General features: G+C 41.4%; 1 protein-coding gene across 5 annotated transcripts in view; it reads left to right on the top strand.

The window, feature by feature from the left end:
• The window catches only part of LOC127625346 (glutamate receptor 4), a 124,728-nt gene that overhangs the window by 59,061 nt on the left and 45,056 nt on the right, over positions 1-20,611 (top strand). For all 5 annotated transcript variants that reach the window (XM_052100591.1, XM_052100595.1, XM_052100592.1 and 2 more), the window contains exons 3-6: positions 6,066-6,305; positions 16,180-16,364; positions 16,784-16,837; positions 17,726-17,884. In XM_052100591.1, coding sequence (XP_051956551.1) covers positions 6,066-6,305; positions 16,180-16,364; positions 16,784-16,837; positions 17,726-17,884 — 638 coding nt within the window. The remainder of the gene's footprint in view (positions 1-6,065; positions 6,306-16,179; positions 16,365-16,783; positions 16,838-17,725; positions 17,885-20,611) is intronic.

A 20,611-nucleotide genomic window follows, 5' to 3' on the forward strand; every position in this document is an offset into this window, starting at 1 on the left:
AAATATTAATGTTAGTAGTCAAACCCACTAATCGACTAGTCAGTTGTTGGACTACTAGTCTATTAGTAGACCACCATGGCACATCCCTAATTACAATGAGTCTCAAAGGCGCCTCCTGTGACCACTTGTGTTCAGATTTGGAGGGGAGGGTCTCTGATTTCATGACGACGTACATCAATCACTATGTCATTGTGTTATTGTATGATCATAGTCAAAGATTTTCAAAGTCAGAAAATACAAGGAAAGCACAAGGAAAATCAACACTGTTTCTCCCAAATATAGTTGAAATAAAATCAAAGCAAAAACATAACATTTCAAGCAGATTTATCCTTTGTCCCCGCATTAGCTGAGCTCCAGATATGTGTGTATCTGTGTCACTGCATGTTAATGTCAGACACATTGAAGAAGATCAGTGAAGTTATCGAGCTTGTAAATGTATTTGCTTTTACAATTTCAGATCGGACGGTTATTTGCTTTTAAAGCAGGACGAAAATCTCGTGTTTTAGCTAACAGCAGTCCATTGACAGGTGAGGGGTAGCTCTTTGCCGCTGTCCAGGATGCATCACTTCAAATGCATTGCATGTTTTGACTACCTCCATTTGTGGGGTTTATTGATCCAATTACAAAACGTGTTAGATCCTGTTTACTCCTGTATTTAGTGCTGACCACTTGAGATCGGATCACCTTGAACACATCTTGTGTTGTGGACTAAAAGAGGCATTTGGTGAGAATCTTGCTAACATAATTGCTGTCTTGATTGCTACAAGCAGCCTCCATGTCCCCTTTAGCACAACCACCTCCACCCCACTCTACTCTTGCTCCCACTTTCCCCCAGGGATAGATGAGGTGGTGATTTTGGTAGATATCCAGCCCTGCAGATAGAGGGACTGTAATAAGTTGAAGGTTGTTATGGGAATTGCATTTTTGCATAATAGCCTTTACTGTGAAGTCTGTTGTAAACATTTCAATGGCTTCAATGCTCAGTGAACCCAGTGTGAACAATGCAAATGAAAAATACTGTATAATTATTATTTTCATTAAAATTATTATTTTCATATAAATGTTTGTTAACCCCACATACACATTGGACATTACCCACAGACTTTGCATTCTGGCTTTGCTATACGCAACTCATAATTTCAATTAACTTACTGAATACTGTTCACAACACTCTAGCCTAGACTGTTATTTAAGTGTTACATTTCTGATGTGCCGAGTCACTGGACACAACAGCATGGCGTACATTTTATGTGAAGTTCTTCAATGGGTGCAGAGCAAACAAAATTAATGCAGGCCATTATTTTGAATCAGAATTATTTATTCAGCTTTACTGAAAATCATCTGTAATGTCAGTAACATTTCAAAAACATGAATAACCAACACTACTGGTGTTATGGAAAGAAGGCGGAGACAGACGGGGAGTTTGGAACTACACGCGGGTTTATTGAACAATGACAAATAAAATAAACAGACAGGAACAAATGAAACAACCACGATGGGAAAACTGAAACTAAAACATGAAAACATTGAAGGAACACGGACTGGGTAAACACGGCAGGATGAACACGGCAAGACAAGAAACATTGGGACCTTCCAAAACAGTCAGAACATCAAAACAGTCAGGACCTCAAAACAACGAACGACAAGGGAATGGAGGAACAGCGGGGTTTAAGTACACAGACACATGATGATAACAAACGAACAATGACACAGTGATGAAGGACGGAAATCATGGCGACACGGAAAACACGGGGCAGACAACCAGGGATCGTAACAACTGGAAACATAATGAACAATTTGATAAAAAAAAAAATCTGACTTTCTGTAGCTTGGTATTATTTAAAATTTCACAACATAGTTCCGCTGTCCACACACACAGAGTCGCTAGTCGATTTTTTGTTTGTTTGTTTTTTGCATGTTTATTATGTTAGGGTTAGGGCTAATAGTTATAAATCCAAAAGGGAAATGGAAAATGCACACAGCAGTCATGCTCCTCCGGAGGTTATTATTCTTGGCTGTAAGTGTATGGCAGCCCGTAGGACTGTCAATAGGAATGTTGTGAGGATCATTAACCTGCCAAACTTTGGGGTCTTCAACTCAACCCTTTAGCATCATCACAAGTTAAAAACTTGACTTTAAACAGCTAATAACTTCTAAACACACATATATCATATATCATCTGATTCATCTCCTTGTGTACAGATCTAACAACTATGCCCACGATTTTGGCAGCCATCTTGAAATTTGATGAAAACTCACTTTTACAAAATCTTCCTACAGCCTTTATTGGATCTTCCCCAAATGTCTGTCAGATAATCTTGAGACAGTGCTGGCCAGAAGTTATTAAAAGCTTTTTTTTATAGACCAAGCTGTTTCCTTACAACACATCAAAAATTTCAGCCTTGAGGATGCCAAATAGGAGAGAGGTTGTTCCTTGGCAACGTTTTGTCCGATCGAAATGAAACTTGGTATGCTTAATTAGGACCATGATCTGAGGAGGCCAAGTTTGGTAACAGCATCACCTATGGGTCAAGAAATCTAAAAAAGGGCTCTTTTTGCAGATCTTTTTTTTTGCATTTTTGCCTAAAATCATGAGGTGTCAATGGATTTCTTGGGTCATGAGGATTTCAACAATACCAGTTTTCTGACAATGGCCATATTGTCTCTCTGCCATTTCAAAATTTTATATAAAGTGATTCATCTTTTGAATGCTTTGTCAGATAATTGGTATGAATCTTTAAAATCATGTCCTGAGGGCAGGGACTAAAACCCTAAATGTTTTTATTTCAGTTAGTTCTGAGCAAAAACAGTATTTTTTAATTCTGGTTCAGAAGTTCCGCAGCCTCCTTTCCAAATGGTACCCGGTTAGAACAAAATAAACAAATGGCTAATAATGTTCTTTTTAAAATGACAGTACTCTGCGCTAAGGGGTGAAATACCAGTTGCAGTGTTGACAGATCTTGCAAGAGAAACAAGCAACCTGGTCTGGAAAAACAAGCCAAAAATAAGCCATTTGCCTTACAAAATAAGCAAAAATAAGCAATTAAAGTTTTTCCTGATTGGTGGTATTTATCAGCATAGAAATCATAACAAGCATACAGTTAATTAACTGTTAAGTATCATTTTAATTTGTCACCGATATGTGTGTTTTGTTCATGCTTTGGATTGTCTTTTAATTTCAAGTTTTGTTCATTTTCTTGTTAATGTTTTTTGTCATATGTCTAGTCATGTTATTTCCCTGTCTTGTCATGTGATCCTCATGTTTCATGTGTCCTATCATGATTGGTTTTTAGTTTATTAGTCTTGTTGGTTCCTGGTTTATTGTCTTGTAATCTTGTTTATAAGTTCTGTTAATTCATTGGTTGTCATGTTATCTTGTAACCCATGTCTGTGTATTTAAGCCCTTATGTTTGCCTTTGTTCCTGGTCTTGTTTTGTCTTTGTAACGTTGCTTCCTAGTCTTATTTTTGTCTTTGTTTATTCATTGTCTAGTTACTTTCTTCAAGTCTAGTCACGTTTTTTGTTCTAGTTTTTTTGTATTTTCTGTTATTGTTAATTAAACTGCACTTGGGTTCTCAGAACATCATTGTCTTCATCTTCGTCTGTTACTGTCTTCAGCCTGCCTCTACGTTACAGAATACATGACCCGCATCATGAAACCAGCAATAAAAATTATTCGTCTCTGCAAAGAGGATCATCCCATTGAGGATTTTGTGGCAGTCTTTTGTGGACTTTGTGACCAGGTGGGTTTCGAAGAGGTCTCCCTCAAATTATAATTCCATGCAGGATTAAATGAGCCCATCTATTCCCTGATGCCTGCAGGTGGAATAGATTGGACCCTTTAACAGTATATTGACTTTGCTCTGTTATTGAGTGGTTCAGCCTTTACTGTTGGAGTGGCAGATGAGGAAATGAGCACTCCTCCAGTGGTCACCACACATGCCACGGCCAACGAGCCAGTGCCCAGAGCCTTGTCCATCCCAGAGCCAGCACCCAGAGCCTCGTCCGTCCCAGAGCCAGCGCCCGAAGTCTTGTCCGTCCCAGAGCCAGCACCCAGAGCCTCGTCCGTCCCAGAGCCAGTGCCCGGAGTCTTGAAAAACAATCATATTTTCAACCAAACAATACTTGTTTTGTATAAACAAATGTTAAAAATATTAATGCTTAAACAGATGTGCAATAAACATTTAAAAAAAACTTTATGGTAATAAGTCACACTTGGTCAGTGTGGGACTCGAAAATTGAGTGCTTCACTGTTTCAGATCAGTGTGACGTAACGAAGCCTCGTTTGCTGAAATCACGTAACTTGTCCAGTTTGATACGTGCTTCAAAGCATAGGTTTAAAACAATTGATTTGTAAATGATTTTGAAGCTTTATGAAGCATGTTTCAAAAATGCCCATCACTACCATGACCACTGAGCTCTCTTAGTCCCTGACTGCCTTGACCACCGAACACCTAGTCATGTGATTTCCCTGTCTTGTCATATGACAAGTCATCACTGTCATTTTTCACGTGTTGTGTCATGATTGGTCTTTAGTTTATTAGTCTTGTCTTGTCATTGGTTCCAGCTTTATTGTCTTGTTTATTAGTTCTGTTTATTCATTGGTTGTCATGTTATCTTTTTACCCATGTCTGTGTATATAAGCCCTCATGTTTTCCTTTGCTCAAAAAAACATTGAAAACATGCATGAACAATCACAGTATCTCAGCAATGATTTTGTGTGATGACTCTAAGTTTGGTATGTCACTTTAGCACCTGTCAAGCTTGTAGCAGTGTGGTGCAAAGGTAGGTGTGCTGTACTGGAGTTCGAAATGTTACTTGAAAGTCAATGTGGATTTGCAATGTGAGCGTACAATGAGTAGTTTCTTAGATTTGACATGTCGTTGTCTGTTCAAATCATTAAAGGAAGGTGTTATTTTTTGTATACGTGTAAAGCAGTAAAGTTTCAGGCTTTTCAAAGTAAAGTAGTCAGACTTACTGCAAGATAAATAGTGAAAAATGACAGTAACTGTGAGACTGTCAGGCATGAGAGAGATTTTTGGGAAGGGTCTGTTTAACTTTCACTTCAGACTACAGCAGTAGTTCAAACATTGCTTCGGATGCCACTGAAGTTTCTCAGAATTGCAAAAACACAAGCAGAAAGCAGCGTTGATCTCATTACAATACAGCATATATATATATATATATATATATATATATATATATATATATATATATATATATATATATGGAAACTGCTGGCACTTACAGCTGCAGCTCTGACTAAATAATGAGCAAGTTCAACCATTAAGTATGCACAATCCAATTTTTCCCTGTGTTTTTGGTGCAAAGTCTATTAAGAAAGGATGCTCCCAGTAGCTCATTTCCCAAGTTAAACTATGGCTTTGTGTTTTCTGTGAGAAATTGGCTGCTTAATATATATAGAGTAAATGATAAATGTATATATTAGCATTTGTTTTCCACTCTAAACATCTTTAAAACAAGAAAATACGATGAGACTTATTTTCAGATATTATCTTTTGAATTAAGTATATTTTTCTTACCCCATTGGCTTTTTTCCTTCTTCTTCTTCTGCATGTTTTAAGCATCAACAGCTTTAAACATTGATGTATTGTTAAAACAAGGGGAAAAAAGCTATTTACCAATGGGGTAAGAAAAATAAACTCCTTAATATAATACAAGTTATAATTGCTAATGGAATTTTGTTTCACAAGTCAATTCATTTTGTTTTAGGGATGACTGGATATTTATTTTGGAAAACAAGACAAATGTGCTGATTTAGAAAATGTGGTGCAATTCTTGTGAAACGTTGAAAACCACAAAAAATTGGCTGGCTTGGTAATAGAATTGTTGTAGCGAATAAATTTACTTGTTCACTCAGTGGATGAGTCTCCCAGGCCATTTCATTAATGTTTCAAGCACCTAGACAAGAGCCCCATAGCAGAATACTAACGTAAGCTTGGTTTTAATGCTCAAGTAAATGTTCTGTTCTCCCTTAGGTTTTGTGTAATTAATGTTTAAGTATCTAACTCTCACTCTCTTCCTCTCTGTTGTTTTGCTTTGCAGTCTGTTCACAGTACTCCAGGGGCGTGTTTGCCATTTTCGGCCTGTACGACAAGCGTTCTGTTCACACGCTAACATCCTTCTGTGGTGCACTGCACATTTCCCTCATCACGCCCAGTTTCCCCAATGAGGGCGAGAGCCAGTTTGTCTTACAGCTGCGGCCATCCATACGAGGGGCCCTTCTCAGCCTCCTAGACCACTACGACTGGAAGCGCTTTGTCTTTCTGTACGATACTGACAGAGGTAAGACAATAACAGGCCCAGAAATGCATCCATTCCCACTGATACCCATTTCCATTTGTTAAATAGCTACAAAAGATATACTTGTCAAATTTCAATATAAATATTGTGTTTATTGGTGGACTCATGGAGTCAGGTGACTAGGAATTATGAACCACTCTGGATTTGATTCCCAGGAAGCCTGTTAATAAAAGAGAAGCTTATTCTCTTGAGAGTGGGGCCTGGTCCAGGTTCTCAGTTACACTAATGAGCAGTTTTGTTGGCCAGAAACAGGGTCTCCCTCTCGCTCTCATAAATGTTTAACAAGTTTAAAGTCTCAAAAGAAAAATCATCTTAAGGGAGTGGTGGTGGTGTAGTGGGCTAAAGCACTAAACTGTTAAGCAGAAGGTTGTCGGTTTGATCCCCACAGCCACCACCATTGTGTCCTTGAGCAAGGCACTTAACACCAGGTTGCTCCGGGTTGCTCCCTGATGGTGGGAACAAGACATTGTGTCGATGTAGTGACACTAGGAGTTGCTCTTGGGAGCTTCAAACACCTCAGATCTTTGAGAAAAGGCCAATGAGAATTTGCATGCCACTCCCCAAGACATATGGGTATAAAAGGAGCTGGAATGCATCCACTCATTCAGATTTTGTGCTGAGGAGCCGAGACAAGGTCCCGGACATTTCAGCAGGTAGTACAGCATTGTGGCAAGAGGAACACAATGTCTCGACCCCTCCATCATGGAACGTAGCTTACGACATTAACCAAGACGTTCCCCTTCTGTCACTCACTCGACATTGTGTCGATGTATTGACACTGGGGGTCCCTATACAAAATGGCACAACTGAACTGTGATACGTGAACTGCTTATGCAGGTGCAAGCAGGCTACTGCGTGCGTAAAAGCAGATGCACACGGACTTTACGTAGCCTCCCTCAAAGGCCTTAAAAACATTGTATAGTTTCCCACATCCCTGGGGGTGAGGGATGATCTAGCATGGAAGCAGGCCGCGCCAGCATTGGCCTTTTCTCTCTATGTTTTTTCTCCACAGAGTATTTCGTTATTCGACTGGGGCTATTTAATGCTAATTATATGCATGGGGAAAGTGTTCTTTTCATTTCCTATTCTACAGGGGGAAAAGACCCCTTGGAGACCACATACTGCTCTGAAGGGGAGGTTATCATGTGGCAAATTCATCACATGGGCTCACAGCTGCACATGGAAGAGTTGTGGCATTAGGTCCTGCCTCGAAGGGGAGAATCTCTACAAACACAGAAACCGGGGCAGAGAGGGCTCTGCCCAAGGGAGACATGGGTCTACAGAAAGGGAGAATGTTCCACAGGAGATACATCACAGAAGGGTTAACCGACACCTGTGGAGCACCAACCCCAGTACAGGGCATGTTAGCACACGTACTGGGTCCGACTACGAATTCCTCCACTGAGTTCACGAGCCAGAGGGCTAGGGAGAAAGGGCATCCAGGGTTCATGGTTCATGAAGTCGCATGGGAGTAAGAGTGCACATCTTCGCCTCATGGAGGGGAAATGCACTATATGCAAGCAGTACACCTGGCCAGCTGTCCTGCATTTCCAAACTTACTTGTTCGTACCTGACAAAATACTTGACGAGACTGGAGATTGTAAAATCTCGCAAAGGTATTGTGTGTTGCCCAGACCGCTGCTCTGCAGATGTCTGCTAGAGAGGTGCCATTGGCCTGTGCCCATGAGGATGCCAAACTTAGAATGTGCTCATATTCACAAAGGGGCGGGCATGGCCTGGGCCAGCGTTCCGTTTCCGCTGTCCACCAAACAGACAAAGAGCTACTCAGAGGGTCTAAGACTAAAGCAATCGTCAAGTAGATGTGCAAAGCACGCACCGGACACAGCAACGATAAGGCTGGGTCTGCCTCCTCCCGAGGCAGCGCTTGCAGGCTCACCACCTGAACCCTAAAAGGGGTCATGGGAACCTTGGCACATAGCCCAGTCGGGGTCTCAGGATCACACAAGAGTCCTCTGGACTGAACTCCAGGCACGTTTTGCTGACAGAGAACACTTGCAGGTCCCAACCCTCTTGATGGAAGTGAGCATGGTCAGGAGGGCTACTGCCATTAAACAATCTTGATGCAGGACGCATGCCAAAATGCGCTTTGGCATAACCATCTTGAACTGGAGACTGTGCAAGGCCCGGTTCAGAACTTGCAGGTTCAGGATTGGCCACAACCCACAACCCATCTCTGCTGGAGGGACAGGCTCTATCGTGCCCTTCTGCAGAAGGACCATGATTTCTGCACGCAGGTCAGCGGAACAAGGGCGGTTGCCTGGCGAACTAAATCACATAGCCGAGTCAGATGATCCTGGCCAACCGACACGACGGGTTGGAAAGCCCTAGCCACATATCCAAGCTCCGGTCTTGTAGAGTGTGCTCATATTCCCAAAGGGGTGGGCACGGCCTGGGCCTGGTATGCCAAAGCGATGGCATCCACAATCCATTAAAGGGACAATCACAACTGACGTATCTGGGTGTAGGGCTACGTGGCGGGGGGAGCAGGAAACAACACGTCGAGGAGCGTCGTTTCGACACGAGGTGACTGCACTGAGGGAACCCTTGAAGCACTTACCTTGCTCTGTGAGGGACGCTGACAAGGCATGCTGACACTACAGTTCCTGCAGCACATTGGGGTCAGAACTACCCTTATGCAGTTGTTTCAGTGCCATGTCCTGGAGGACTTGCAGGAGGGCCATGGAATGCAGGGCGGAGGCAGCCTGACCAGTGGCGCTTTAGGCTTTGGCCACCAGAGACGACATAGTCCTACAGGCTCTGTAGGACTATGTCAGTGACTCTCCCACACGATGGCACTTTGCGGGCACAAGTGCACCGCACCTGCCTTATCCACCTGAGGAATCACGGCATAACCCTCGGCCACCCCGCCGTCGAGGGTAGTGAGAGCGGACGAGCTAAGGGATCGGGTTCAGACAGAAAAAAGTGTCCCCCACGACCTCGTCAGCTCGTTGTGCACCTCTGGGAAGAAAGGGCATGGCCATGAACGGCGCCCTGACCCCAGGAACCAATCATCAAGCTGTGAGTGCTCAGGAGCGGGTGGAGGGTTACGCACCAGTCCGACACTCACGGTGGCCTGGGCAAGCATGTCAGTCAGCTCCGTGTCAGACTCAGACTGAGCCCGGCACACACAAAGGCGCTAGCCAAATTGAGTCCTCGGAGTCCGACATCACCAAGGCGCTCTCCGATGCAGTGATTGAAATCTCATCCATCTCGCGAGCTTCGAAAGAGACATTAGGCTGGCACTGAGATGAGCTGCCAGTCTCATCCCAGAACTAGACGGGAGCAAACAAGCATGCTGGGGAATGAGCGGTCCGCAGGGCATTACCCTGTGTAACCAAATACATTGAAGCCCCCAAATCGTCTTCAGCGTCAACCAGGCCGGCCTCATACCTGTAGGTAGAAAGACCGGCGCAGGGTATGGCAGAAGTGGCTTACCCCCGGAAGAAAGAAATCCGTGACCGCAACGTAGAAGACATTTTTTTTAAACTACTTAGAAACTTTACAAATGATGTTCACATCAATGTATTTGCTCTAAAAGAAGAAAATATATTCTTTGCTCAGAAAATATACACTTTTAGCGCTGTCGAAGCACCCAGGGGCGTACTCTGCACTGATCGTGCAGACGGAGAGAAAGCTGCTGGAATGCACCGTATATTCAACAGCAAATGTTTCTCGTTGAGAGGTGAATGGACCAGCAGTGAAATTCAGTTTGCTGACACACAACTGCTCAGCTAAGAAAAAAATTCTGAATGAGTGGATGCATTCCAGCTCCTTTTATACCCCTATGTCCAGGGAAGTGGCATGCAAATTCCACTTACCAATTCTCATTGACCTTTACACAAAGATCTGAGATGTTTGGGGCTCCCAAGAGCGACCTCTAGTGTCACTACATCGACACAACGTTGAGTGAGTGACAGAACGGTAAATTCAGTTACAATTATTTAGGTCTGATAATCTCGGCTTCTGGACAATTTGGCATGGCTATAAAGGACCTTACAGACAAGGCTCATAGGGCATTTTACAGTATAAGAAAAATATTATATTCATATTTAACCCCCGAATCAAACTGTGGCAGAAAATCTTTGACAGCATCATCAAACCATCCTTCTATATAGCAGTAATCTGGGGACCCAAATATAAACTAAATAATGAATCCTGGGACAAAAGTCCAGTTGAAATCTTCAACCTTGAATTTTACAAAAATATCCTGGGAGTTCAAAGAAGTGCTTCTAATCTGGGCTGGGCAAATTCCCTCTCTTGACTGACATTTAAAAGAGAGCCAGTAAAATCTGGTTCCTCCTATAAGACTCTTCCCTGGAAAATCACCAACACTATGTATTTATACACAGAGCAGAGCACTCACTAAAAATCCTTTACAGTATTTATTGTAATTCAATTCAGGCAGGCAAAATTAAAACAAATACAAAACACAACCCAAGAATAATACATTCATCATTGTCAAAGAAAACTCAAGAAATTAACAAATTAACCTATTAAAAAAAATGAAGACAATATAAATTAGCATCATATCTGACCAGAATTAAAGACTACCATCACAGGAAGCGTCTGGTGAAGTACCGAGTGAGTGAGCACAGTCTGGCTGCAGAGACTGGTCTGCACAGAGAGAACTGGAGACTCAGAGAGGACAGACTGTGTTCACACTGCACTCAAATAGTCATAGAGGATGAACTACACTTCCTCACTAAGTGCAGTAAATGAGACCATCAGACACACATTTTTTTTAATTCATAAGATACTGACTGAATTCAGCAAAGTGAGTAATGTGGAGAAACTTTCATATGTTCTAGAAGGCTGAATGTATAAATTTAGCAGCAGAATATGTGTCTTTTCATGATCTGAGGGAGAGAGGGTGACCCCTCCCTAAAGACTTAAAGTGTCCATTTTATTTACTGTTACTCATTGTTCTCTAGTTATTTTTATTCACGTTTTATGCACTTACCTGTATGCATATTAATAATATTTTATTATTTTACTGTATGTAATGCATGTTTTTCTATTCTTTTGCAGTTTTCTTATTCTATTATTTCTGAACATCTGGGTTTATTAGATGTTGCAATTTTGAGTTGAATGGTATGCAGCATAACGTATGCAACAATGAGGTCATGTGAGAACAATTTAGCATACAACTGTTGGAAAGCTTTATCATAGCTTTATCATTTTTATTAGAAATAGTAGGCAGTATATGTATAGTGAGCACTGTGCAGTCTTTAGTAAGGAATAAGCTAGTATCCCATTTCCAACATAGCCACTCTCTCGCTCTCTGTGACCCTACACACACACACGCACACACACACAATCACGAACACAAACAAACAGTGCTGTTTCCTCCTGCTGGGATGGATGAGAAATAAGGGAATCTCCTATGTTGATTCTGGTTTTTTTTTAGTCCTGCATACACATGGATATTCAATTACATATACACATCACACACCAGGCTACTAATAAGCTGTGCTCTATTTTCCATTGGGGGGGCTCATATTATTAACATAAAGAGCTAAAAGCAGAGAATTGTACATAAATACACAAACTGACCAGTTGATACTGCAGATGTCTGCAGATACTGAGAGTATAGAGCAGGTATAATGTGAGAGGAGTGTGTATAATGTGTGTGTGGTTGTGCAAGTGTGCTACTCTGCTTTTAAGTTGATCTGCTTTGATTGCTGTTTAACAGTCCACATTATCCATAATACACAGTGATGCTTAAATTGACATGATTTACCATATTTCAAGAACATCAAGATATGTTATATACTGTTCAATCCATGGTCACTCAGTTAGCACTTTATGGATTATAAAAATTGCCTCAAAGACCTCATGAAATCACTTGACGAAAGCTGTATTCTGTCCTGCGTTGACGTATTTTCTATTGCTCATCTTTTATTAAAAACAAAATAGCCTATAGCCTTTGATTACATCAAAGCCAAGAACCAAGATTTGCTGCTTGCCAGTTAGTTGCAGGGGGATATGTATGTATACAGTTGAAGTCAGAAGTTTACATATGCTTAGGCTGAAGTCATTAAAACGTCACGGTTACTGTTGTAACCTCCGTTCCCTGAGGGAACGTCCACTTCCGTCTGCCTCCTTACCGCTGAAGACTGCTGGGCGGAGTCGTTGACGCGTCGCCGAAGAGGCCAAGCTGGGAGACAGGGGCATTGAGAAAGCAAGCCTTGTCAACATCCCGCATCTCGACCACATTCAGCCATAGTTGACATTCCTGGACCACGAGGGTGTCCATCACCTGCCCGCGTGCCTGCGCTGTGACCTTTGTGGCTCTGAGAGCGAGGTCGGTGGCAGAGCGCAGTTCCTCCGGCATGTCGGGATCAGGACTACCCAAGTGCAGATCTTTAAGTCCCTTGGCTTGGTGGACATGCAGGAGAGCCATGTCATGCACGGCAGAGGCAGCCTGTCCAGTGCAGCTGTAGGTCTTTCGAAGTCATCCTACAGGCCTTGGAGGGGGGTACCCAACGATCCCGCCAGATGGTGGCATTCTTGGGGCGCAGGTGGAACGCAACAGCCCTATCCTCCTGGGGGACCTCCATGTACCCGTGGGTCGCCCCACCGTCAAGGGTAGCGAGAGTGGATGAGCGAGGAGGTCGGATCTGGGTAGTAAAATGTGCCCTCCACGACCTCGTCAGCTCGTCATGCACTTCCGGGAAGAAAGGAACCATGGGGGGTGCATGGCTATGAGTGGTGCCCTGACCCGAGGAACTGATCGACTAGCTGTGAGAGGGGGCGGAAGTTTCCAGTCCAGCCTCATGCTCACGGCAGCCCAGGAAAGCATTGTGGATATCCATGCGTCAGCCTCAGACGGGGCGAGCAGACCCGAAGATGGCAGCCCAGAAGAGTCATCAGCATCATATGCCGCTGTGACACTCTCCGATGCAGCGGCGACGTCGTCATCCAATTCCAGGGGTTCAAGGGAGAATTCCTGCTGGTCGCAAGGCGAGCCGCACTCATCCCGAGCTCGGACGGAAGCAAGCGAGTGTGTCGGGGGGCAGGTGGTTCGTGGGGATTTACCCGGCGAAACCGAGCCCGTCGTCATCTCCAAATCGCCTTCACTGCCAGCCGGGTCGTCCTCAATCCCGTGGGAAGAAGGAGCGACACAGGGGGTGGCTGAAGTGGCTTTCTCTCGTGAGGAAAGAAAGCCACAACCACAACGTTGCCATGGCTATGTTCTCGCACTGTGATCGCAGCCCAGGCACATGAGGCAGCTTTTATGACCATCAGAAGTGGAGAGAAATTGACCGCAACCAGGAACTACACAGAGGCGGAAAGACATATTTAAAAAGACGCGTCCTGAAAAGGACGTTCAACGCCAGTGGTTTAGGACATCTACTTTGTGTATGACACGAGTAAACAACAATTGTTTACAGACAGATTGTTTCACTTTTAACCAATCACAATTCCTGTAGGTCAGAAGTTTACATACAATAAGTTAACTTCTTGGAAAATTCCAGAAAATTACATAAAGACTTTAGACAATTAGCCATTTAGCTTTGGAAAGGAGGTGTACAGAATTGGAGGTGTACTTGTGGATGCATTTTAAGGCCTCCTTCAAACTCAGTGCCTCTTTGCTTGACATCATGGGAAAATCAAAAGAAATCAGCCAAGACCTCAGGAAAGAAAAGTATAAGTGGACAAGTATAAACACCATAGGACCACGCAGCCATCATTCCACTCAGGAAGGAGACACATTCTGTCTCCTAGAGATGAACGTAGTTTGGTTACAAAAGTGCAAATCAATCGCAGAATAGCAGCAAAGGACCTTGTGAAGATGCTGGAGGAAGCAGGTAGACAAGTATCTATATCCACAGTAAAACGAGTCCTATATTGACATAACCTGAAAGGCTGCTTGGCAAGGAAGAATATAAATATAGTAGTGATCCTAACTGACTTAATACACTGATTTTTTTCCATGATTAATGTCAGGAGTTTAAATGTATTTGGCTAAGGTGTGTGTAAATGTCTGACTTCAACTGTTAAGTAGTATAATGGGTTGTCCACGTGAAAAAAAGCAGGAACACTTGGGGTGCAGTTTATCTTTAATTTCTGTTTCCACCGGAGTGCAAATAGCCGTGCTGTGTGACAGGTGCTATTTACACTTAGACACTTTGTGTTTTATTATCTGTATGATGTGTCTTTTTCGACTTTCATCAGTGAACAATTGCTTCAGTTATTTTGTTCACGAGATTAACACTTACTAGCTCATAGATGGCTTCAAGCCACAAAATTCACATTTTTATTTCACTGAGTCTTTAAAAGCTCATGTTTTTAACACATTCAGTGCTTGCCTTTAATTTATACAATTGATTCAAAAACGAATTTAAATGCTCACCCATGTGGCAATTTATGATGAAGAGAAACGGTGTATAGACATGGCACCTGATTTATCAACAGGGTTGCCAGATCAAGCACAGGTTAATCCTCTAAATGGTGGAGCTGAGAGAGCTGCGTTGCCAAATTCTGATTGTGACCATAAGGGTCCGTTTTACAGGGACATCTGCTCATCTTGGAGTCAAGTGGGCCGCAGAGGCTCTGAGTGCCTATTTCAAACAGCTAGATTAACATATCCAACATCAGCCCTGTCTGATTAGTACAAGCAGAACTGAGGTCAGCTAGCTGGAATAAGAAGGGATGAATGGAGCTCCACAGTCCTCTCAGAGAGCCTCAATCACATCTTGGAGAAGGTGACAAAAAGCTGCTCGTTCTGCCTTCCAATTTAGCCGACACTTATGTTGCTTCATGACGATGGCTTCTGTTTTAAGGTTGCAGTTGATTAAGGTCAGGTAACTGAAGAGATGGTGTTTTTTCTGTTTCTCTGGGTATTGAGCCTGCTGGGACTGTGCGATCCCATGGGAATTGGGGACTAAAATTAATTTGTCTACATGAGAGGATGGAAGGTATGTATCTGTGTTCCCCGATCTACACCATGTGATCGCTCACAGGCCTGCAGTTGCAGATGAGAGAGTACCGCACTGGTGCAGGGATGACTCACTGACAATGTCACAAATCACATTCTTTCTGAACAAATGTCAGACCTCGCTCGTGAATATGTGCTCATTTAGAGACAGGACTGGTTTTTAGCACATCTATCTATCTATCTATCTATCTATCTATCTATCTATCTGTCTATCTATATACAGTATTACATTTATAATATAAGATCATATAAGATTTATATAAATGTCTTTAAAATAAAATATATGTTGGAAATTAGCTTTTTTACATATACCATTATATTGGTACATATAATTGAAAACGTCTCAATGTTTTTTGTTTATTTGGTGGAAAAGAATGTAGCAATTATGCCTTGATTATGTTTATCTACAGTTTTATAAATTGGTAAGTTCGATTCATTACTATAAACAATTTCATCTGTCTGTTTTAATGAATCGATTCAAAACTCTGATTCAGCTTCTTTTTTAGCTGCCATCACTCAATGTTCACTGAAGTCTTATTTTTCTTTTATTGAATTAATGCCTTTAAAATGTAAAACATATTTTGCTATGTTTTTTAGTGGGAAAATTACTCTATGATTCTTCCTTTTGTACTTTTTGTGAAAAACAACAGTACAGTTCATGCCTTGATTATGTTCATTTTCTTTTTTTATTTATTTTACTTTTTTATTAAACCTTTTGAAGTTACTTGGCAACAATGGCTGTTTGGTTGAAATGATCTTCTGACAATAAAGAAATTAGAGCAAAAACATACATTTTAAGATATATTTTGAATATCGTCAAAAGGCTGAAAAATATGATATCAGTCATATTGTATACGCTGATGAAATGCCTTGCCGTTTACCTTTTTGTTTTAGGATATTCAATTCTACAGGCCATCATGGAAAAGGCAGGGCAGAATGGTTGGCAGGTCAGCGCCATATGCGTCGAAAATTTTAATGATGCCAATTACCGACAGCTCCTCGAAGACCTGGACCGCAGACAGGAAAAGACGTTTGTGATAGACGTGGAAGCAGAGAGACTCAATAACATGCTGGAACAGGTGAGATTTGGGGGCGCTGTGAGGTAAATATATAAAGCGGGCCTTTTTATTAAAGAAAACTGAATATGCATGACCGTAAACTCCCGAGGGAACACAAAACAGATTTCCTCCCTTAATTGAATTTCAGAAATGACACCTTAGACTAGTATAGTTCTTTATTGCTACAAACTGCTCCCTTGATATTTCTTTTGACATTCTGTAGCTGTCAAATATTTAAAGATATTCTTGCTTGTCTTTGCTTTGACATCCTTCAAATTGGAGCAGTATGGGGAGAGGCAGTGTGTTTGATTAGAAATGATTAAAAAAACAGCAGAATTACAAACGGCTTACAGCTCAGTCATAAATTTAAAGGATGGGTGAATGTTGACAACTGTATGTGCTTTTAAGATTTGCTCTCACTTTAGGATTTACCTCCACAGATTGTGAGCATCGGCAAGCATGTCAAAGGCTACCATTACATCATGGCAAATATGGTGAGTTAAATTGTATTCCCTTTTCACCTTATTTTCCCTGTCAACTAGTTTTAATTTCATATTCTGCTTTATTTCACACTTTTTACTAGGCCTGGGCGATATATCTCCGTATACAGTATTCGTAAAAATTTTGCTGATTTGAAATGAGGCGACATAATATTGCGTTAATTTTAGTTAGCCTTTTCTTTAGACATGAGAGCGTTTCATGTATAAAAGCGTTAAGATAGATAAAAACAGCATAAGAGTTTGTAAGTTTGATACACATCTGTGAATCAGATCAAACTGTCTGTTCAACTATTTAAAGGATTCAAAAATATTTTTTACTACTGGACACTGATTGAAAAAATATCATCATTTCAGACCAAATACATAATTATCAAGATATTTATTAACTAATGTCAAAATCTCAATTAGCTTTATCGCCCAGCCTGACTTTCTACTGGTTTGTCAGGCATCTCCCTCATTCTTTCATCCATTCTATCTCACTCTTTCTTTGATTTGCCCTCCCTCCCTCCCTCTTTTTTTTCTTAATCCTCTCTTTTCATTAAGCAAGATACATCAATTTGAGAGACTAATTCGTATTCCGGTCTGAGTGGTGGTGAGTGTTTTAATGATGCTGGGAGCAGCAGAGCGTTCTCTCTCTACCGCTCTCACTCTCTCTCTCTCTCTCTCTCTCTCTCCTTCTCTCTCTACACTCTGGCTGTGCTCTCTGGCTGTGCACGGAATTGGCTCACAGAGGAGAGCTGGATATGAATGTTTACAAAATTTCTCTTATCGTAGCACCGCATTGCCAACTAGGTTTTGATTTTCTCTCTCTCTCTCTCTCTCTCTCTCTCTCTCTCTCTCTCTCTCTCTCTCGTATTTCTTTCTCTTCCTTTGCTCTGGCAGGGTTTTAAGGATATCAATCTGGAGCGTTTCATGCATGGGGGAGCCAATGTGACAGGTTTTCAGCTGGTGGACTTTAGCAATCCCATGGTTATTAAACTCATGCAGCGTTGGAACAAGCTGGACCAGCGAGAGTACCCCGGCTCTGACACGCCTCCCAAGGTACTGTCACATGGTGCAGTCCAGATCCAGTTCAGATCCAGTGCTGAGCCTCTTTGAACTCAGATATGGTAGCATTATCACACTGACCCATTTCAGCCCCTGCAGTCACTTTGAGAGACCTCCCAAATTTCCAGAAAGAGTATAATGATCATATCCAATGGAAAGGCAGAAAGGTTTAATTTCCAATTTCCATATATTTTCAGTAGGAGTAATTACTAACAAAATGGTTTAAAAACCCCATGGAATCAAAATGGGAGTTTTGTGGCTTTTAGTCCATGTCTATTAGCTTTGAAACCATCTACAGTATATGCCAGTGTACTCCTAAACACTGACTAAATTAACCTTTAGCAGATACTGTATACTGTATGCATTTAAAATGTACCTTTTCTGGGAAAATGGAGCAAAAATATTGATGGCTCATCTAGCACTACCTTGATTATTGTCCATTTCAAATGCTCTCTAAAATGAGAATGTCGCACCCCCTAACGCCTAGATTACACCGGGTGTCTCTGACAGCGTCATATCCCACTGCGAGCATTTCAGAAGTGGAGCACTGTGAGGCAGCTGTATTGGCGAGATCACAAGAACAACAAACAATAATAAACTATTTTGCCTGTCTGACATTGACTTCCTTTTGATTTTGTAGTTTTTCCTTGATTTTTCTACCATGGGTAAGTTATAGTTATATAATCATATAGTTATTTTTTTGTCCGGTTTAATTGTGTATTGTTGAGTTTCTTGTTATGTATACGACCGGGAGACTGTACAGGGTGTTTTATTTTTAAATTGTCCAAATGTTCTGACTTGTGCAGTTTGCGACTGAACTGTGCAGCTTGGACGTGGCGTCTGTCAAAAATAGATTTTTTTTTAAATCTATTTTTAGCGAAGCAGAACGGAGTGCCGCTTCTGGGACGTTTCTGTAACGCATCGCGGCACATCTGTTGGAATCACAAGCATTGACTAGAGTGGCCACGTAATCCCACCTGCAACCAACTAGCAAGTAGAAAATGTACCCAAACTTCTTGTTTCAATAGGAAATATGCCATCACAATGATAAAAAATGCTCCACAAGAAATGTCATGGAGTATTTACATGTAGTTGCTTGCATGGAAAAAGAGGGCAGACCGTATAACAAACCATATCATGCCGACCCCTACATTGAATTATAGACCTACATTATGATGGGCTGTTTCATTAATTCTCGTCTCAATAGATGGATCCTGCCAGTGATTTGATATGCCTCTTCATGTCTGCATTGTGAAAGCAAGGTTTTTGTTTATCCGTTTTTATTGGGGCTGGGCTTCCCCTTGTGGGTTGATGAGGATGACATTCTTTGGGGGGCGGTTCCATTGATCCCTGCCTGGTGATGAATCATGTTAATGGAAATCCCTTTGGCGTGGCCTGAGGGGACATCACTTTAACAGGTGGCTGCTCCTCACTGCACACCGCTGGGCAGAGTAGGCTCGTTGTAAACGCATGGGAGGCTCAGGGAGACTGTTTCTGTTGTGGTCCAGCCATCAGCTTGACAGGCAACATTTACATCCAGTCACCACATGCACAGATCCACATTTACACTCCTATTGATACGATTTACACCATAATTCCTAAAGCACACAATCTTTTGGTTATTTGACTGTATTATTGACTTATTTACATCCAGGTTTCTATATATAAATGCTATATTAAAGTCAATATCTTAATATGATATTAAGTCTTGTGTTCAAAGAAATCTAATAAAATTAATGCTTTTAAAAGTAAAAAAAATTGTTCTTTGAAAACAAGTTTTTATTTTATAAATATAAAATTATATTTATGTGTTAAAGAAACATTAAAGAGAAAACAAGTTTATTTTTCTTATAAAAATGACTTACATTCTGACTAAATTCTGTTAGACCTTTTTGAAAACAGTACATATATATCTTAATAAAATAAGACTGGCCTATAGTAAAAATACCTTTTCTAAATTCACTCACCATTGGAAGGTGTGGGAAGTTAATTTCACTCCAAATACGTTAAATTACTCTTATAAGCCATTATAAGACAGCAGCACAACAGATACCCCAAAACTTCTGCCTTTCTGTGCCATTTCCTGCTGAGGCTGAGCCTTGAAGTCACCATCTTGTGAGGACTTCTCCGTTTTAGGACTTAAGGTGGCATAGGAAGTTGAGAGAGCTAGGCATTACCTGGAGTGATTAAACTAAAACTAAAGATATGATTCCTTTCAGTCATGGGGATGTCTGTAACCTAACAGCATCTTTGATAATTAACATTGGTCCTTAACACTGTGGTAGACTAAATATAAACATTTATTTCATTTAATTATTAACATTTTATTTCTTGCTAGCTCCATCTCAACCTCTCTCTCATACAATCTCTTGTTCCCTGTCTGTCATTTTAGACTGCAGGTCTTTCTGTGTTTTCTTTTTTTTTTTATGTTTATAACGGTACAAAGAGTCCCAGTTCTTATACCCGAGATCTGTTGATGGAATACAAAATATATTCTCACAGCACTGCAAGAATATATTTTTTTGGACTGTAAACCATCAAACAAGCAACACTCCCTGAACACATGGCATGGGTATATTTGGCTGGAACAGTATACTGTATGTATGTACAAGTTCAGGTCTCAGGTGAAATCCTCTGGCTCAAATGATGTCATACTTTCTATAAATAAGAAATAGAAACACAAAAGCAGGCAAAAAGTAAAAGCTCTGGACATTAAAGGGC

Source organism: Xyrauchen texanus, chromosome 31 (assembly GCF_025860055.1).
Source record: "Xyrauchen texanus isolate HMW12.3.18 chromosome 31, RBS_HiC_50CHRs, whole genome shotgun sequence".
NCBI classification, from domain to species: Eukaryota; Metazoa; Chordata; class Actinopteri; order Cypriniformes; family Catostomidae; genus Xyrauchen; species Xyrauchen texanus.